This window comes from Rhipicephalus microplus, chromosome 2 (genome assembly GCF_043290135.1).
Source record: "Rhipicephalus microplus isolate Deutch F79 chromosome 2, USDA_Rmic, whole genome shotgun sequence".
Classification (NCBI taxonomy): domain Eukaryota; kingdom Metazoa; phylum Arthropoda; class Arachnida; order Ixodida; family Ixodidae; genus Rhipicephalus; species Rhipicephalus microplus.
Window position 1 is genome coordinate 14,133,578 of NC_134701.1, and position 21,818 is coordinate 14,155,395.

The 21,818-nt window shown below is 45.3% G+C and overlaps 1 protein-coding gene and 1 non-coding gene across 2 annotated transcripts in view; one reads left to right on the forward strand and one right to left on the reverse strand.

Annotated features, from left to right (window-relative positions):
- The window catches only part of LOC119169944 (adenylate cyclase type 3), a 1,227,834-nt gene that overhangs the window by 486,613 nt on the left and 719,403 nt on the right, over window positions 1-21,818 (forward strand). The window contains exons 5-6 of the mRNA XM_075886158.1: window positions 1,296-1,434; window positions 18,782-18,841. Coding sequence (XP_075742273.1) covers window positions 1,296-1,434; window positions 18,782-18,841 — 199 coding nt within the window. The remainder of the gene's footprint in view (window positions 1-1,295; window positions 1,435-18,781; window positions 18,842-21,818) is intronic.
- TRNAT-CGU (transfer RNA threonine (anticodon CGU)) lies at window positions 1,946-2,018 on the reverse strand. Its single transcript has one exon. It is a non-coding gene; the product is annotated as a tRNA-Thr (tRNA).

Below are 21,818 nucleotides of genomic sequence, written 5' to 3' on the forward strand. Positions count from 1 at the left end.
GTTTTGGTCTGTCTGTCTGTCTGTCTGTCTGTCTGTCTGTCTCTCTTTCTGTTATTTGACCTATTTGTCAACCAAAACATTCAACTTGAAGGCTAGAATTCGATCAGTTCCTCAACGCCCACTAACTTTGATCTGGTCTCTGCGATCATATTAGTGCGCACTGTTAATTAAAAGCGAATATTGCGCTTGTCTAAAGCACAATATTAACACATGATTATTTTCTGGAGTATTTCTTTAAAATAAAAGAAAAGCGGTACGTGAGTAATTCTAAGAAGCTAGCATTTATTACGCTGCACTGACCCTGCAACGCTATGCAAAAAAGGTAGGTGTTTTGTATACATTTCTAGGTGCTGCCACCGGCCCGTGGACGAGCATTCCCTAAATTATGGCCTCCGAGATGGCACGTGGAAGCCACGCGCTCGCTATATTGACGCAAGGTAGGCTGGCAACTATAGCCAGCCTCTGAGGAGGACAACGAAGTAGTTCTGTGTGCGCCTGCTCTGGTGTTCGCGTTTCTGGCCCTTGGGTTACGAAAGTAAACGCCCTATTTTGTACCTGCGTACCTATCTCTTTGCGATAATATTGAGGGCCATCCTTTCGTTTTCTAGGAATACTGCCAGATGGCACTGATCTCCCACTCAGCGCCTCAAAAATCCCATTCGCCATGTTTCTCGCACAAAATATTAAATGAACGTTGCGTTCACTCTCTCCAGACAGAAAACCACCGTTTTTTGAAGACATTTTAGTGAAACATGCTGATATGGGGCAAGTTTTTCATTCGCAATCTCTTAGCGTATACCTTAAAAATTCATATTCCTGACAAGTATATATCAGCGAAGCCTTGGTGGACCACGGCGTAAAATACTTCAGTGTTAAAAAAGCATTTTTTGAGTCAGGTACCTTGTCGAAATGACGTTCATCAATTCCTTAAGATATCGGGCATCATGTATGGGGAGCATGCACGCGTGCCCAGCCAAGATCCTCCATTTGCCTTGATAGGGGTTATCTTTACCTATGTCCTTCAACCCCTTCTCGCTGAATTTCATCAAGAACATCCTCGAAATCTATCCCCAAATACAATCGTCTAACAGCGGCCGATAACAAATTAGTAAAGGTTCATTGCCGTTCGGCATTGGCTCATACGCTTTGCCCCTTTCACTGCAGGCACTCTTAATTATTAGGAAAACAAGTAGATGTGAATGAATGAATGAATGAAAGAATGAATGAATGAATGAATGATTGAAAAGTGCGTCAGGTCAGTGCCTAAAGGTACGCTTTTCTCCTAACATCCGCAGGCGGGTCCACATCTCGGAGCGCACGCTGAGCTTCCTTAACGGAGAGTTCGCCGTGGGACCTGGAGACGGAGGTTCTCGGGAAGAGGCACTGAGACTCGCAGGCCTACAGACATTCTTCATCACTGAGGTTTTGAAGCCGGTCAGTGGCATTACGCACTATCTCTGGCAAGACTGAATTAAGAATCGAGTTCTGGAAGCACAAAAAAAGAAGCACCTTCGCTGTGTGCATGTAATACGCAAGACCGCTTTGCAAGCGGTTCTTCTCGCCACCGTCATATATTTATTTATTTATTTATTTATTCAAAATACCTTACAGGCCCACTGAAGGGCATTGAGTAAGGGGGGCATCAGTATACAAACGAAATAACAATAAAGGAGAAAAGCAGACGAAAAAATATATACATATATAAAAGATTACAAAAATCAAAAATCAAGGTGCAACAGCGTTATACAATGCTAGAGTGCAACGAATTCAATATATATATATATATATATATATATATATATATATATATATATATATATATATATATATATATATATATATATATAAGATATAACAGACAGTAATGCCAAGGAATGTACAGGGGAAGTTATTAAGATCAATGGAATGTAAATAAGAAGAAAGAAAAGTGGATGAAAAAATTACCAACTGTGAGCAGGAATCGAACCTACGACCTTCGAATTACGCGTTCGATGCTCTAACCACTGAGCTATCACAGCGGCCCTCCCTCCATCCACTTTTTCGGGTTTATCTGTGAATTTAGAAGTAGGAGCGACAGTCAGCGCCATCTATAAGCCAAACAACGAGTGTGAAAACACTCTTATGCGCATGTTTGGCGTCACGTAGCACGTGAACTTATTATGAGCGGGCAGCTGATTAATTGTCCCTCTTATACAACCTAAACACACCAAGTCTGCCAGTACGAGACCCTTGTTCGATGAAATAAGGGAAAGAAGTGTATACCTAAGGGCTCGTTTTTCCGCGTTTTTTAACACAATATTAATGAGATATAACAGACAGTAATGCCAAGGAATGTACAGGGGAAGTTATTAAGATCAATGGAATGTAAATAAGAAGAAAGAAAAGTGGATCCTCCGTGAGTGGTCACAATGTGGTTTATTTCGACGTTTCGGCCTAGAGTCTGGCCTTCATCAGGATTAAAGATACTGTTTGTTGGTGCTCAGCTTTATACAATCTCAAATCAGAGGGTAAGGACAGAGGAAAACAAGACAGAAAAAAAGAAAAAAAAGAAAAAAAAGAAAAAGGAAAGAAAAAGAACAAAAAAAGAAAAGAAGAGAAAAATAATAATAGGTGGACGCCCCTCGAGTGCCCCCCTTCCACTCTTCCTTCCACTTCCCCCTTCATCTCTCTCCCCCCCTCTCTTCTTTACCTTTCTGATGTCAGCGGTCTTTGTATGTTTCCGTTCACTAATGCATTCCTCCCGATCAGACGGCCCCTCCTGGCACTGGCGGTTCGGTGTGGGGCAAAAAAGAGCTTTTCAGGAAGTCCTCAGCCTTTAACTACTCGTGGTCCCGTAAACAACTCGTCGTAGAAGGAGGGGTGCCGCGTATTGTGGCAGAGGCTGGTAAGCGGGCATTTTAGGAAGTTCTAAACCTTTAACTACTCCCCGCCCTGTAAACATTTCGTCGTAAAAATAGGGGTGCCCCGTATTGCGGTAGGCTGTGCAAGCGGGTGCAATGCGAATTCCTTGCCCGCTTCTGAATTACGCGTGTAGTGGGGGCCTCCCGGCTGTGCACAGGGTTGCTGTTGGGCATGTCGTGCATGGCACAATTGATTGGGTAGTAAAATAAAACAGAAAACAGACGACAGCTGCACTTAGGAAGAGTAGTTACACTTGGAATTGTTTTGGGTTGTCCAGTGCCCTTCGCAGCTGCAGTGCCGTGAACTCAGTTACTATTTTCATTGTTGCCGTTATTGTTTTCTAATGCTTTAATTGCTGCAAGTGTACCAGGATTCTCATTTATTTCTCTATCGTGGGTGTTAAATCGGTGGATAAGGTATGACTCTCGTTGTTCACGTTCTCGATTTGATTTAAATCCTGTCTCTAAGAGCGTTACTGATAGTTTGTCGAATGCATGGTCGGGGAGATTGAGATGTTTTGATAGAGGTAGACTTGGGGCTGATTTCGCATGGGCTCTGTGATTATTGAAGCGAATCCTAAATGGTGTTTCTGTTTGTCCGATGTACTGCATACCACACAGGTTGCATTCGAGTAGGTACACCACATTAGAGGAATCGCATGTTAGGTTTCCTCGTATGTTAATCGAAAACTTGGATTGCGTGCTGGTTGCTTTGTCTGTTTCTCGCATCGCCTTACATACAAGACATCGTGGCTTTAAGCAAGGGCGGCATGAAGTATTGGGGGGTGATGTGTTAATTTGGGAGTGGACAAGGGTGTCTTTGAGGTTACGTGGTCGTCGGTAAACGACGCCTGGAGCGGATGGGAATGCCCGTTTCAGACGTTCACTTTGTTCCAGAATGTTGTAATGTCGTTTAAGGATTTTGTTTACATTGGGGAAGTTTGTGCTGTAAGTCAAGCAGAGGTTTGTTCGTTGCGGGTCTTCTCGTGGTGGTCGCTTCATAAGTAAGTCTTCACGCTTTAGTTTTCTCACTTTTTGAACAGCGTCATTAATTACATGTGGGGGGTATTTTTGTTTCTCAAGCATAAGTTTTAGCCTCTGTGAGCTCGTGTCAAAGTCAGTGTCTCTAGAGCAGATTCGCTTAAATCGGTGAGCCTGGCTGTATGGAATACTGTTTTTACAGTGGCGTGGATGATCGCTTTGGTAATGGACGTATTGTTGTCGATCCGTTGGTTTGCGATATAGGGTTGTAGAGAGCTTCTCTTCTTCTATCGTTAAGGTAACATCAAGAAAATTTACGGTAATTTGCGAGTATGTGTGTGTGAAGTGTATGTTCGGATGTACAGCATTGTAAGTGTCGATAAAGCTGAGAAGTTCGTCCTCGCTGTGGGTCCAAATAAGAAAGATGTCGTCTATGTATCTTCTGTATAACATTGGTTTCAAGAAACTTTGTGCAAGAAATTCAGATTTTAGTTTTCCCATAAATATGTTGGCATAATTAGGTGCCATTTTGGTGCTCATAGCGGTCCCGCTGATTTGTCGAAAATACTCTTGGTTAAACTCGAATGAATTTAATTCGAGGACCAACCTCGTCAAAGATGCAATGGCAGAGAAATCTGTGGTGTTAGATTGTCTATGGTTTGTGTACATGTTTTGTAATGCAGCTATGTCGTCATCGTGAGGAATATTTGTATATAATGAAGAGACATCAAGAGTAACCAAGTACGAGTTTTTTGGCACACAGATACCCGCAATGTCTCGAAGAAAATGTGTGGTGTCTTTTATGTACGACGCCAGGGTGCATGGAATGTGGCTTATTAGTTTGTCCACGTACCCTGATATGGGTTCAGTTATTGTACCGATGCCTGATATGATTGGTCGACCTGGGTTACCGGGTTTATGAATTTTTGGGAGGATGTAGAAGCGACCTAGACGAGGGTATGCTGCTTGCATCAGTTTGTGGTCAGTGTTGGTTATCTTTATGCATCCGACAGTTTCTTTAGTTCTGTTGATACGATACGTTTGTATTCGTCTGTCGGATCACCTGGGAGGCGTTCGTAAAATCTTGAGTCGTCTAGTTGGCGGTATGCCTCTTGTAAGTAGTTGGTTGTATTAAGGACTACAATTGCTCCTCCTTTGTCAGCGGGTTTTATTGTTATGTCTGTCCTAGATGCCAAATTTTTCATACTTAATTTTTCAGATTTGGTCAAGTTTTCTCGGTTTCCTTTTTGTCTGTGGTATTCGTGTACTATATCTTTCTGTACTGCGGTGTTACAAAGATACAAGCATTTGTCTCGATTACTGTTCAGTGTCCAATCATTCTACTTACGACGGTGAATTGTTTCGTGGTTAGAAGGCCTGTCCAAGAAATATTCGCGCAACCTTAAGCTTCGAGCGAAGTTGTCGAGGTCTCGGAGCAAGTGGAATTCATCGAAAAATTTTGTCGTCGGGCAGAAGCTTAGTCTCTTAGATAGCAGTTTTTCTTCGTCAGGTGACAAGCTCGTGTCCGATAAGTTCACAACCACAGTGTCACAGGGTGTGTTTCTAGATGGGTGCTCGTTTGTACCATTAGTGATTTCCTGGGTGGTGGTGTTGTAATGATAAGGAACTATATCAGGGAACGCGGGTTTGGGCACTTGGTCTCTTTTGAGTTTATGAATTTTCGTGGTCATGATGGCTTGGTATTTATTCTGCTCAAATTCTGTTAATCGTTAATAATTATATATATATATATATATATATATATATATATATATATATATATATATATATATATATATATATATATATATATATATATATATATATATATATATATTTATTGTAGTGGGGAAGTGGGAGAGGGACAGTATCTAGTTGGAGCACCTGAAGGACGACTACGACGAAGAGCTGAGTTCGTGACAGTGACTGACGCCTCTTGAACCAGGCGGTTGGTTTTATTCAATAAACCCTCTTATATTTTGGTGGAAGTGCTGGGTAGTCTTCGAAGCTGGAACTACGAAGTCGCACCTTACCTGCAGTGCCAGCAATGCCGGAAGAACCCTCAATTCAAGGTACCTCGCAAGTTCCCGCCTCTACATGTCCCGGTGTGTGGCCACTGCGTCACCCACCGATCTTCAGCGGCACTGACGGCCAAGACGTTGAGGAGTGGCTGGACTATGAGTTGAGGAGTACCACAAGGTGAGCGCAGTGAACAAGTGGGACGATGCGGCTAAGCTGACCTATGTAAGCTTTTACTTGTCTGGCGTCGCTAGTCTCTGGTTGCGCAATCACGAAGCCGACATTGCCAGCTGGGATTCATTCAAGGCCTCCTTTTCGCAAGTCTTCGACCGCCCTACTGTGCGAAAACTCCGCGCAGAACAACGACTTCATGAGCGCGCTCAATAGCCAGGAGAGACCTTTACCAGCTACATTGAAGACGTTGTTGACTTGTGCAAGCAGGTGAACCCAGCGGTGCTCGAAGCCGACCAAATAAAAAAATCCTCGAGGGCATATGCGATGACGCATTTCAAATGTTGTTAGCCAAGGACCCACAAACAATTGCCGAACTCGTCAGCTTGTGCCAGAGTTTTGACGAATTGCGCGAGCAACGCGCCCAAACACGGCGCTCTATGGAACAACGTGATTCGATCGGGGCCTTGACTCTCGGAGACCAGAACGACATGTTGGCTCGCATAAAGCAGTTCGTGCGTGAGGAGGTCGCTCGGCCGCTCTCCGTTTTATTGAGCGCGCCCGAGCCAGCACAAACGCATCCTTTGGCTCCAGATCATCTGGCCCCGGCCATAAGGCACGGCATAGAAGATGAGGTAGCGGACGCTTTGCCTTTCGCTCGTTCATCACCTCTGGAGGCCGCACCCTTGACGTATGCGCAAGTCGTTGCAGCCAGAGCACCTCGACAGCCCACTTATGCTACCTCACCGATCCCTGTTCGGTCATCACCAGTTCCGTTCAGCCAGCCGATTGCGGCGTTTCCGAATCCGTGGCACACCGCAGACAACCGCCCGATTTGCTATTTTTGCGGTTACGCAGGACATGTGGCCCGCTTGTGCCATGCCGCCCTCTAGTTCAGAGCGACACCATGCAAAGATCGTCGCACGACTCTCGGCGCTTTAACAACACGGCACGTCTTAGACCGCTGGCAAACTTAGACCGCTGGTATCTTAGACCGCTGGCAAACTACACACTCACGTGCCCAGCGTTGGACGTCCTGACTTAAGCCCGGCCAGACAAATATTGCCGTCACGAGTCTTTGGGTAGCTCTAAGCTCCAGATGAGACAATCTGTGCTTGGACTCGAACACCTGGCGACGGGGCCTCGCGGGTACGAACGGACCAGATCTATTGACACTTGTGTAGCAGCAAATCCGATCCTCAAAATCGGGAACTGGGATCCACTCAAAATTCGAGGCAGTGGCCACGGTCAGCACGTGTTTCAGTTGGTCATCTTCACGTTAAGCGGCTGCCTAAGCGGGAAAATCAACCTGTAGTGTGGGCATGACGGCGTCCACATGATTCCGCGAGACGGCGTCCGGTACCTCCTTGTCACTGCCATTGACGTCGTAGATGTCAGTCGTGAACTCTTATATATAGGACATTTGGCACCACTCACTTGCTGTGTGCGTTCAACCGTCGGAGCTTAGCGAGTGCAATGCATAAATAAGCGGCTTGTGGTCGGTGAGAACGAAAACCTATACACATTCTAGGAAATATCGAAAATATCGTATGGCAACGTACAAGTCCAGCAGTTTTCTCCCGAAAGTGCTGTAGCTGCTCTGAGTAGGTGCTAGCTTACTCGAAAGAAACGAAATCGGGCGCCAGATTTCCCCCAAGCAGCTGCTGTATTACAGGCCCAACGGCTGTATCGGAGGCATCCACCATCATGATCTGCGAGACAGCGGACCTGGAGTATTCAGGCAGTTCGAAGTTTACCAAGGCATCTTTGACCTCGCAAAGGGCTTCTTTTGCCTCTTAAGATCAGGAGAGGGACGCAGGAGAGGGTATATATATATATATATATATATATATATATATATATATATATATATATATATATATATATATATATATATATATATATATATATATATATTGACTGCGCATTGAACGCGTTATTCCAAGGTCGTAGGTTCGATTCCTGCTCACGGCTGGTTATTTTTTCATCCACTTTTCTTTCTTCTTTCTTCTTATTTACATTCCATTGGTTTTAATAACTTCCCCTGTACATTTCTTGGCATTACTGTATGTTAGATCTCATTATTATTGTGTTAAAACACGGAAAAACGAGCCCTTACGTATACACTTCTTTCCCTTATATACATATATATATATATATATATATATATATATATATATATATATATATATATATATATACGCACGAACATACATGCATGCTGCCCCGCCGCAGTGGTCTAGTGGCTAAGGTACTCGGCTGCTGACGTGCAGGTCGCGGGTTCAAATCCCGGCTGTGGCGGTTGCATTTCCGATGGAGGCGGAAATGTTGTAGGCCCGTGTGCTCAGATTTGGGTGCACGTTAAAGAACCCCAGGTGGTAGATATTTCCGGAGCCCTCCACTACGGCGTCTCTCATAATCATATGGGGGTTTTGGGACGTTGAACCCCACATATCAATCAACCAATACATACACGCTACGGAAAGGCAACGCTTGCACGTGTTTGTGTGCGCGTATATACAAAAATTCGAATTAAAAAATGTGCTAAGTGGGGGGGAGGAATAAATCAGCCTAATTTAAGAATGCGTAGCACTACGACTTTCGCAGAAAACAAGCCTATGCGATAAATGGAGTCACGTGCATAATGCATTTAACTTTCTAAATTGTTCTCTTATGTAAACGATATCATGCTCAGCGCTTATAGATGCCCGAATATTGGTAAATATGCACACAGGCTAAGTAATGGTGTAGTCACCAAGAAGAATGAAGTCGTCGTGACCGAATGGATTAGAGCAAACTACCCTGGTGTCCGTTACCTTTTTTTCCAATGGATAAGTTTCTGATTTGTGCCGTCCTCCATTGTGCGTCGTCTGTATCTTTCGGGGAGTGATAAAGCTATACACTGCCGTCTTTCCACCGTGGTGCCACGCATCGCGGCGCACTGCAATGGTCCTTGAACATCGCTTCCTTCGTTGTCGGGGTCGCGCGTGCGGCATGGCGAAAATAAAGGAACCATGCGGCCGCTACTCAATGCGGGCAACGTGGTAACATATCTCCTTTCAAGGTTGACCCTGGTAACGCCGTTTCCAGGCGCGGCCGCTAGGTGGCGAGCGCTTAGTTGGAGTCACGCCATGCTCCACTACGCGCTGGCAAACGATTCGCAGATGATTCAAATATTCTGCCGGAGAGCTGCTAGCGGCTAGCAAGTCGTCAAGATAGGCGTGCCACAAGTACAGGCCGCGTATAGCACCATTCATGAACAGCTGCAATGTCTAACCAACGTTTGGGAGTCTGACTGGCATTCGGAGGAATTCGAAAAGTCTAAAAGGCGTTGCGATTGTGGTCTTCGGGACGTCCTCTGGCGCAACGGGAGTCTGATGTAGTACAGCTCCAAGGGCTGTATCAGACGCATCCACTATTACAATCTTTGGGACGCCAGACCTGTGTTAATCAAACAATGTGGCGTTCGTGAAAACTTCTTTGACATCGTAGAATGCTTATTTTGCTTCTCGAAACAAGAAGAGGGTGTCTGAGGCATTGCACTAAGGGGCCAGCAGGTCGTGAGGTTGAAGGATCTGGGCAGTCACATGGTGCCACAGTCAACGGCCTGAGACTGGCGATCATGCGGGGACTACAGGGAACGTCGACGAGAAGGCCGAAATGTCGAAGAAAGTCCGCACCCAGGATGGCGAACTTCGCTGCTGCCACGATGAAAATCAATGGGAACGTCTTGTTCAAGCCTAAATCGAGTGGCAGTTTGCGATGTTCGTAGGTGGCGATGATTGTATTGTTTCCGCCTGAAGGGGAGACGGGCTGGGCACGGCGATGGGTAGAGTCAAGCGGGAACACGCTCACTTCTGCGCCGGTTTCCATGAGAAACCGAAGGCTACTGCCACGGTTGGTAAGGAAAAACACTGATTAACGGCGTTCGAGGGCGTCTGGGATGCTGGTTGTCTTCAGTGCCGCCCGCTCCCGTTTCCCGCATAGCCGCAAGGCGGAATGCATTTGCGAGCAGCCTTGCCATGCTTCCAGTGATACCAGCAGATTCCCTGTTGCTCTGCTGGGCGCTGCCACTTCTCGGGAGTGCTGCAGGCCTGCATTGCTGCGACAGTATCGCGAGGCGAGATATCCGCTCCCACATATCATGCGATGCTGTCGTAGGCACGCGGCCGGCGTTGTCTGGAGTCACTGCCAGCACCGAGTCCGCGAGCTCGGCGGGTTGAGACAGACATTTGTTGACAGCCAAGGCAAGGACCATGCGCTAGCTGACTGGAAGTCACTGTACAACCAGCTCGCGAAGCAGTCTGCTATAGGCAAGCGTGGTGGTCACGCCGGCCATGTGCAACATCTGCCTCATGTGGCTCAATATTTGGCTGGATGACCGGTCCCCACGCTCGGTGTCGTGCACTATAGCTGCTGCTGTCGCTGAGGTTCCGATGGCGTGAGGCGAGCGATGAGATGCTGTTTGAGCGTTGTGTTCGCGTTCTCTGCGCAGGTGGACCAGCAGATCGCGTATTAAATGCGAAGTATTTCTTAGCGAACTTCGGCGATTTCGAGCGTATCTATCTATCTATCTATCTATCTATCTATCTATCTATCTATCTATCTATCTATCTATCTATCTATCTATCTATCTATCTATCTATCTATCTATCTATCTATCTATCTATCTATGTAGCCGCCTACGCCTGTAAGCTCTCCCGGAATTCGTTAATGGTACTGATACCAAATTTGGTATGACATAACATGACTGTGTAGGGAGCGTAATCGACTAGTCATAACATGATTATCATGAGATGTATTTCATGAATGTCATCAATTACTATTGACGGTCTACTGCTCTTGCTTTTGTTTCGTTCACATGGCATGTTGAAAAACTGGTATAGTATGGCATGACTCTATGGTGAACACAAGTGACAGGCCTTAACGGGGAAATAATGACATGCATGTTATAAAAGTCATGACTGATGAGTCATGACTACACGTTACACTTATGGTGTGCTCGTGGTCGTTTCGCTAGCTTCACATACACCAAATTGTGTATTACGGGACGAGAATGCATGACGAATATATATGACTGGTGCAAACATGATAGTCATGGAAGGTGTGTCATGTTCAAACATGACCACATGCCACGCTCATGATGCGCTAGTGGCCGTTTCGCCAGCTTCACGTATTTCAAATTTGGTGTTACGTGACGAGAACGGACGACAAATTAAATGACATGTCCATACGTGATAATCATGACATTCGTGTCACGTAACAACATGGCTACATGCTGCGCTCATAGTGCGCTGGCGGTCGTTTCGCTAGCTTCTAATATACCAAATTTGGTGTTATAGTACGTGAATAGATCACGAAGGTATGTAATTGGTGCAAACATAATAATCATGAGAAGCGTGTGATGTAAGAATATGACAACATACCGCACTCATTATGCGCTCGCGGCGGTTTCGCTAGCCTCATATATAACAAATTGGGTATCGCGTGACGCGAAAGGATTACAAAGGTAAATGACACACCAAACATGATAATCAGAAAATGCGCGTCATGTAAAACATGACTACTTGCTACGCTCATTGCGCGCTTGCGGCCATTTCGCTAGATCCACATATACGAAACTTTCCATAACGTGACGTGAATAGACGACGAAGGTAAATGACATGTCCAAACATGATAATCATAAAAAGGAAGTCATCTACGGCATATTTTACGCTGGCCTCGTAACGTTGTGCTGATTTTAGAGTGACCTATCAACCTCCCTCTTTCGTGCTTCGCATATCATCGATTCCCACTGTACGTGGGATCTGCCGATTTTTTCGCTCGCTATTGTCGGTGGAAGGCTAGCGACCACGTGGTGGTACCTTGTTAGCTCAGCGGCAATACGACGAACGGTGAATTGGGACTCCACCTGCAGGAACCATAACTGCAGGTCCACTGTCCAAAACGAAGGGAGTCTGATGTCGACGGCGGAGATTGCCGGTGCGTCAGGGCAATGGCGTATTAAGAGGGGGGGGGGGGGGCAAACTTGTACATATAACGAAATGCATATACGCTGAAAAAATGCGAATGGTACGATACTAGAGGGCGTTACCTGTAGTATGATAAATATTAAAAATGACAGATTATCCATGGAAGGAATGATGATGAGGGTGTCGAAGTGCCCGTCATTTTGTTCATCTTTCCGGCCGCCTGTTCTTTCTTGCTTCCGTCCGTCCGTCTGTGCGTCCATCCGTTCACCCATTCGTCCGTCCATTCTTGGCGCGTCATTCCACTGGTTCATCCGTTCATGCGTTCGTCCTCTTTGCGTATACCGTCCCTCCGTCCCTGCGTTCGCCCATGCGTCCATCCGTGCTTCCGTCTGTTCGTGCATTCGTCCATGTGTCCGTCCGTCCATCCGACCGTCTGTCTTCTCGGGTGGCCGTCCCTGCGTTCGTCCATGCGTCCGTCCATCCATCCGTGTCTCCGTGCGTCAAACAGATACACAGACGACGGACGGGCATGGCCAGTGGATGATTCACGGTTTGCCGATAAAAAGTATGATACGCACAAGGCGGTGGCGGCTCACGCACGAGGGCGGAATTTCTATGTGTGAGCGCGCGTGAAAATATGAATGACGTCACACGAAGACATTATCGATGGCGTGTTCGTCGGTGGCGCCATACGTTGGGAAAGCGGTGTAGTAATATAAAATATATATGATTTTTAATGATAACAAAGGCAGTGAGTATAAGACATAGGAAGTCACGCTAGAAATAGTCGATAGATACAAATACCTTGGCGTATGGATAAATAACGGGGCTGAGTATCTAAGAGAGCACGAAAGATACGTAATGACTAAGGGCACCAGGAATGCAGCTGTAATGAAAAATAGAGTATTGTGGAACTACAACAGGCATGACGTTGTGAGAGGGATTTGGAAAGGTGTCATGGTCTCGGGTTTAACGTTCGGCAGTGCGGTCTTGCGCTTGAAATCAGAAGTTGAAACAAGATTGGAAATTGAACGACGTGGCGTAGGTATACTTGCTTTGGGAGCACTTGGGAATACCCCAAATCAGGCAGACATGTGATGGACATTGTTTGAGTGCAGTGAAGCTAGCAGTAAGATAGAATTTGAGGAGTGATTGAGAAAAATAGGAGAGGAGCGTTGAGCTAGGAAACTTTTCAGTTACTTCTACATGAAGAATGCCGATACTAATGGAGGAAACAAACTTGAAAATTGTCAAGCAAGTATTTGGACAACAGCGGAATAGCAAGCCAAAAAGAAACATCGGATAAGGAGAAGGTGAAGGAAACAGAGAGTGGCATGTGGAAAATGTGAATGCTTACGAAATCATCACTGGAGACCAACCGAACTTTTAAGCAGGAAGCTGCAAGGGAAAATATCTACAATAATCTGCTCTTTGAAGCTAGAACAGCAGTATTGCGGATCAAGACGTACCGAGCAAAACACGAAGGCACAGACATGGTATGGGGTGCGTGTGGAGAGGAGAAGGAAACAGCTGAAGATCTGATAATGTTCTTTAAAGGGCTCCACTCCATAGTCGAAGATAATGGCGCTGAAGTTTTCAAGGCATTGAAGTTTAGGGACAGTGAAGAAAAAATAGACTTTAAACGGGTAGAAATAACCAGGAGGAGGCTAACGGATTGGTGGCTACAATCGAGGCGCGAGTGAAATTCAATCCTTAAACACACAATGGTAGTACCTAACTTTATAGCTAGGCGGCGTGAGCCACCGCTTGATCTAAAGGGCACAGCCGGATACATCCATCCATTCATCCATCCAAAGCCGTTTTGGCGCGCGCGCTCGTTCAGAAGGTCGGTGGATGGGCAAGGCTGCAGAGCGGCTTGCGCGCAAGGCGGCGGCGGCTTGCGCTCGAAGACGGAACACCGATGTGCGAGCCCGCGAGGTAGAAGCGTGTCGTGAAGCTGCGTGGAGGCGCTAACAAGATCCCGGCGTACGAGAGCTGGAGGCCGAAGGGGCGCGGCAGCGGCCTCTGGACCCAGCTTCGCTCCACTCTCCACTAGTTATGTTATCCCGTGGATATGCTGTCATTTTAATCGCCATAAAATAGAGAGAAAAAAATGGCCATTTCAAGTTGGTGCCCCTCCTGATATAAAAATTAGTGCTCCCCCCCCTCCTCCCGAAAAAAATGTCTGGTACGCGCCTGCTTCAGGGGAAGTGCCCATGGCGCCGATCGCTTGAAAAATGCGGTAAGCCTAGTCTTGGTCAGCATTGTTGAGACGCATGACGCGTGGTAGAAGCAGACACGACCTGACGGCGAGGATCCGAAACATCAACTGGTTTTATTCGGGTTGTCTGGAGGTTCCGGAGAGCAGCAAAGGTTGGTGCTTCCTGGCGGCTTGGCTTTGCTGCCACCGCACTGGTAACGGAAGATTCGTTCTTGCTTCGCTTTAAATCAGAATAACAATGGTTTCTTTTCAGGGTTAGGGTATCTTGCCGGAACATCAAATATCATTTTACAGTGAAACAACATCTTTTTGAGTTTCAGAGGACAGGTGTGTTAACATTTCAAATGCTACATGGGGCGAGGGCGCCTTCTCAGGCGGCTTCTCGTGCGCGCACTTGGCTGCCGTCCTTTGTGTGATAGCTCAAGCGCTCACTCAGTCGGTCTTGCGGAGTTCCCTGCCGACCCGTGATTGCGGCACTGTGTTGTATCTTCGGTAAATAAACTTGCCTTTTTTGCCAACCTACCTCGAGCACCACCTCTGCGCCATGGCGGAAAGTCCACAAACGCAGCTGCAGTGTCATTGTGCGTGACGGCAGTGGAGTACGTCACGTCCCTTCCCGGTCGCCTCGGAGGGTAAGGCTTTAGAAAACCTTATCGCCACACCTCCGAGGAGTTCTGTTTTGGATAGGTCAAGCAGATCTCTCCGACACAACTCCACGTGCAGTGTTCACGTATCGGTGAAACGTTACAGTGATTGGGGTGTCACGAAAAGTTACCAGGTTTATCAGTTTTTTTATAATGCACCTCGTCACGGTGTTAGGGAGGTATCCACTAGTCATTTCTGTAACTTCATAACCAAACCGACCCCTAAGATGGCTGTCAGTGATTGAGATGCTGCGAAAAGGGACGCTGTTATAGCTCTTTTGTCTGGTTTCTCACTGTTTATAACGCGATAGTGGGGAAAGATTTAGTGGGAACGGCATAAAAAGATAAATTTATTGTTGCGTTCCCGCATCATAGAGGCCTGATTGTCGAGTAAAGAAAGCTCTGGATACATGCTATGGAAATTAGATTCGGCAGCGGTGGCGGCTACTCATCACGGAGCCCAGCATGCGGGCTCCACAGCATTCGAGGCACCAAAAACATGCACACGCCAGCCGTAAACCGATACCACTAAGTGCGCTTAGGCAAAACTAGGCTATTCGCCACTCCAGAAAACGCTGAATGTGCTGGCAGCACTGGTAACAAAAAAAAAAAAGATGGCAGCACTTGACAGCGGGGGTTAAGGTGGCACTTTCGCTTTGCGCTACGCTGAATTTTCTTGATTGTGGAGTCGGTTCACGTTCTTCCGCAAGACAGCTCGCTGCGGAACACCTCATTCTCATGGGCATAAAAGATTTTACTCTCCAAACAGCTGAAATGGTGGCGCTGAGCGGGCAAACAATCAGCCTCTTCGGCGAAGAGCATCACATTTACTTCCCGTTGAAGAACCTCTCTAGTGAGCCCGAGGTTGAAGAAGGCAGCTGCACATGTGTAGCTGGCCTCTCCAAAAGCTGTTAGCACAGTTGCACTGCTTTGCTACACTGCTGCGGGGAAGGCCTTAACAGTGTTGGCAACAGCTACATGTTGCGACTCGTGTTACCAATTGAATGCATCCCGTTAAGTTCCGTTGTCAAGTTAAAAGCCGAATACACATGTCATTCACGTACAGAATAGCTATGCCTTAATCAGTGTATCTTACTATCGCTTGTAATCGTACTTTATATTGTAATAGGAGTGCTCTTCTACTTCGTTTGCGAACCATGTGATTGGGTTTTTTAACGATTAAGATCGTGTGCTTCGGAACACTGGCTTGTTCATGATGGCAGTAAAGTTGATGTTCAAGGCAGATATATGCAGGCACGTTACGAATGCGCAGTCAATATATATATATATATATATATATATATATATATATATATATATATATATATATATATATATATATATATATATATTGACTGCGCATCGAACGCGTTATTCCAAGGTCGTAGGTTCGATTCCTGCTCACGGCTGGTTATTTTTTCATCCACTTTTCTTTCTTCTTATTTACATTCCATTGGTTTTAATAACTTCCCCTGTACATTTCTTGGCATTACTGTATGTTAGATCTCATTATTATTGTGTTAAAACACGGAAAAACGAGCCCTTAGGTATACACTTCTTTCCCTTATATACATATATATATATATATATATATATATATATATATATATATATATATATATATATATATATATATATATATATACATATATACGCACGAACACACATGCACGCTGCCCCGCCGCAGTGGTCTAGTGGCTAAGGTACTCGGCTGCTGACGTGCAGGTCGCGGGTTCAAATCCCGGCTGTGGCGGTTGCATTTCCGATGGAGGCGGAAATGTTGTAGGCCCGTGTGCTCAGATTTGGGTGCACGTTAAAGAACCCCAGGTGGTAGAAATTTCCGGAGCCCTCCACTACGGCGTCTCGCATATTAATCATATGGGGGTTTTGGGACGTTGAACCCCACATATCAATCAACCAATACATACACGCTACGGAAAGGCAACGCTTGCACGTGTTTGTGTGCGCGTATATACAAAAATTTGAATTAAAAAAATGTGCTAAGGGGGGGGGAGGAATAAAGCAGCCTAATTTAAAAATGCGTAGCACTACGACTTTCGCAGAAAACAAGCCTATGCGATAAATGGAGTCACGTGCATAATGCATTTAACTTTCTAAATTGTTCTCTTATGTAAACGATATCATGCTCAGCGCTTATAGATGCCCGAACATTGGTAAATATGCACACAGGCTAAGTAATGGTGTAGTCACCAAGAAGAATGAAGTCGTCGTGACCGAATGGATTAGAGCAAACTACCCTGGTTTCCGTCACCTTTTTTTCCAATGGATAAGTTTCTGATTTGTGCCGTTCTCCGTTGTGCGTCGTCTGTATCTTTCGGGGAGTGATAAAGCTATACACTGCCGTCTTTCCACCGTGGTGCCACGCATCGCGGCTCACTGCAATGGTCCTTGAACATCGCTTCCTTCGTTGTCGGGGTCGCGCGTGCGGCATGGCGAAAATAAAGGAACCATGCGGCCGCTACTCAATGCGGGCAACGTGGTAACATATCTCCTTTCAAGGTTGACCCTGGTAACGCCGTTTCCAGGCGCGGCCGCTAGGTGGCGAGCGCTTAGTTGGAGTCACCAATAGGCATGCAAGAATCTCACTTCGGCCTAATGAGGGCTTATTACGGTTTTACAGTGCTCAACATATGGCTTTGTCGGGCTTACTTATGGTTACACTGGTTTAGCTGAGCACAGCTGTTTTGATTATATTCGACGCCGCCACCGCACCAGCAAAATGATGTTTTTTTCCACTTCGCATACCGGACAAATGGCGGGCATAACACCGGTGCTGATAAGAAGGGAAAAAACTGCACGTTTGGGTGCCTTTTCAAAATTACCAGTGCAGCATGGCAGCGTTATTTTTTATTTTTTTTCTTTCCAATGCGTTGAACGATTCGTTGCGGTAGAATCGGGGAACGACTAGCCTGTTTAACTTTACAATTCGCCGGTCTTATCTCTGTGGCTGTTGACGACGAACAGTCGCGCACCATGCAGGTCTAGAACTTTTTTCTTTTGTTTCGTTTCTTTCTTGCCACGTTGCGTTTCTTGACCTCGCGTGAGATTGAAAAAGATAAAAATTACGTGGCACGTGATGGAAGGGAGGCGAACCAAACGCCGTTGTCCGTGAAATCAGGATCCGTTCAACTGGTTTTTTTTTATCGTCAAGACTAGTGCAATTGACAACTGCTTCGTAAAAGGTCTTAGATTCTTAGCTTTGCCCGGTTTATATTTCTCAGTTCATCAGCCTTTTTTGTGTGTGCTGAATGAATATGTACTATTTTATGCCATCTGCATGGTGCGCTCATCATTTAGCTTGTTTTTTCTTATACCTAAATGTTCGCCGAGAAATCAGTTAACGTGCTTCCAAACGTGTATCAATTTAACCTAGATCGGGCAAGTAAGGCTAAGAAACGTAGGTAAACGTTGATATTATATTGGTTTGCTTTCAATGGAGATTTGTCAACCTTGTAATCCAGCTATGAAAGTAATCCTTTGTTTTCCTAATTTCTTTTCTATTCTTTTGCCGAGTTCTTTCACATATTCTACTTGAAATTGCTATTACCCGCCTCCGTTCATTTGTTCGATAAGTTGACGCACACTGCCCCATACAACATACTCTTGTGCCAATGACTGTGCAATCTTTCTTCATCATCAGGTGTTCTTTTTCGCCAGGACTCAGCTGAAACGTTTTCAGTCGAGTGCTGTAGCTTGTATGGCCTTCTTTAATTCGCACCCACCTCCGTGGTTTTGCGCCCTAGTTACACTCTTACAGCACACTGCGTGGTCTGACGGTTAGATTTAGTGTCTCCCATCGCTACCGCGCAGCAAATGTGTATCACTGAATTATTTGTTTATTTGTACTCCCAGTACCCAGAGGGCACTCTGGACTACGGCAAGCAGATGGAAGATGGACAGCCGCCGAGAGGGGTGAGTTAATTTTCATCGATTTTTGTCGCCCACTGCAGAGCTCGAGATCCTTGGATCCCACCTCAACCACAGTGTCCTCATGATGAGCTAAAGCGACCGGGTATATAGTCAATAAGTACCTCAGGCTGTGTAAGATAAACAGGTATCTCGTACTATTGCTATTATGTTTTGGTTTTGGCATGGCAAACTTAAAAGTGCTTGTGCACTGTTCAGTAATGTTGTCTTACAGAGGAAAGAGATGTGATTGCGCAACTGCAAAGCGAAAACCGGCACCATTGTCTATAATAAAGGTGTATTCACCTCTGTGAAGCAAAGAAAATTTCAAAATGCCACAGTGGCTGGAAAACCGCAGTCACATTTACTCTGTCACTATTGCTTGCTGACGCAAAATTCATTCCAGTTCGCTCTTTTCCTGAGCGCTTATTTCTCTGCCGAATTCGAATCATGCGTAGTAAACGATGAATGGAGAAATGCCCCTACCTCCCCAAAAGAAATCGTCACAAGATGCGAAGGCATTTCTTGCACCGAGAGAGGGTACCGTTGGCGTCAGACATTCGCCTTCACCAGCTTCTGCCATCGCCTTGAGAGGCGCCCAGTTAGAGGAGGTCGAGAATGAAGAGCGAGCACACGGGAGAGTGGGGCGCCAGTGTTCCCGGCTCCGCGTTGGTAGGGTTCATCGATACGCATGCACTCCCTCCCGCGCTTTGAAGGGTGGAGACAATCACGTCGATTCACCTTCACCGGCTTCTGCGATCGTGTTGAGAGGCGCCCAGCCAGTGAAGGTCAAGAAGGAAGAGCGAGCAGACGGGAGAGTGGGGCGTCAGTGTTCTGGCCTCCGCGTTGGTAGGGTTCATCGACACGCATGCAACCTCGCCCCAGCCTTGGCAAGGCAAGAGACAATCGCGTCGTCGCTACGGAGTCCGCCATTACGATGCCTTCCCCACAAGCAGCCCCGATGGCCAGCCACCGAGCGTTGTGCAGCTGCATACAGAGTTTGTTGCTTCAAAATGTGTGGTGCTCAAACAACATGAGAGAAATACAAAGTTCTCGCATCGGGAGTGCGAAGGTATTAGATTTCCAGTCTCTTGTCTTCATTTTTAGAGCAACATTAGTAGCTGAAGATGCTCGCAGCATAAAAATACCATCAACGCCAGCCGCGTTAACATCTTTTATTAGCGTGGTTTTGGAATAGACAACTATTTATATAGTTTAAAGATCTGAAACACACGCACCTATGTCACATACCATTTCAATGTGTCTGTGTGTCCTCCACAAACGTGTAAAAATAGCTTGCCGTTTGCCAGTTGATCGAAAAAGCAAGTATAAAATGCGTGCTGTCGTTAGAAAAGAGAAAAATCATGGCATAGCCGTGGAGAGAATGATAATGAGTAAGGCAAAGTGGACGCACAGACGCAAGGATGAACGCACCCTATTGCAAAATCCAGCTCCACTGGGTACCAGCGTCCAGTGCCATGCCTGATTATGGGCCCAGTATGGCGCTGGTGCCAGCGCCTCCCAGTGCAGGTACTGGGACGCTGTACTCTGCGCAAAATGGCTTTCCAGGGATTAAACAGGGGAGCCGATTTGCCATAAATGAGTAAATATATAAGTAAAACAACGCGCATACACAATAGAAATAAAAAACTAAAGATTGAAAAAAAATAAAGACTACTAAACGAAATTTGAACTCGCTACCTTCTGACTTCTAACCGAGTACGCTACCTATTATGCCACACTTTTTTTGCTTTATTGCCTGTTTATAGGCGTGTACATCAAATCAAATCAAATCAAATCAATCAATCTTTATTTTTTTGCATAGTAGGGTTACATCGTTAAGGATATGCAGAAGAGGGTCCCAAGGTCAGAAAAACCGTACCGGGACCCTCTGTACATGATCATTAGGTAAGGATTACGAAATATGCACGAAAATGAAAAAAATAAAAGAAATATCAAGTAAACCTAAAAACAAGTGTACAATAGTTATACAGAAAGAATACTACGATAACGATAATTGGAGACATCGACATTTTTACGCGTACAGAACTGTTTTCTAATTGTATAAATACTGATAATAAATATACATACACATACATATAAGTATATACACACATCTATATACACATATATATTCATGCCAAAAGTGAAAGCATGTAAAGAGATACACCATGAACAATAACAATGTATTTCACGTAATGTTCATATGTAAGTATAGAGGAAAGAAAAAAAGCACTAGAAACAGTACATGCTATGAATAAGTTATAATTATTGGTTCAATAAATGAGCTTTGAGTGTTCTTTTTAAAAGAGGAAGAGATGACGATGTTTTGATGGGGTGAGGAAGAGAATTCCATATTTTGATAGCACAGAATGATGCTGTCATTTTACCATAATTAGTACAAGCTTTAGGCAGCAAGAAGTTATTTTTTTGAGCAAAGCGAGTAGGGTTATTATTCTTCAAGGAATCCAAGGAAATGAACTCGTGGGTGAGATCTTTATTAATTAACCTGAAAAGCAAGGTAATTAAGTTAAATGCAAATAAATCATTAGTGGTGAGCACGTTATTCTCCATGCGTACGATATTAATATTATCGCGACTAAAGTTAGAAATAATGCGCAGAGCTTGATTTTGTATATGTTGAATAGAAGAGAAATGACACTGATATGTGTTGCCATAGGCAGCAATACCGTAATTTATATGACTATGAATGAATGCGTGATAAAGTGAAAGGAGAGCACAAGTGGACAGACAATGTCTAGCTTTTATTAGTGCTCTTATGCCGAAAGATGTTCTTTTCCTAACTTGTGATATATGATTGTGAAATTTTAGTTGTTCATCGAGATAGACACCGAGAAATGAAACGCAGTCGCTAGTCGAAATGAAGTGGGAGTCGAGGGTTACCTGAGGTGGAAATTGAAGTCGTCTTTGAGGAGAACGAAAAACCATGAATTTAGTTTTGTTTGGATTTAAAATCAAGTGA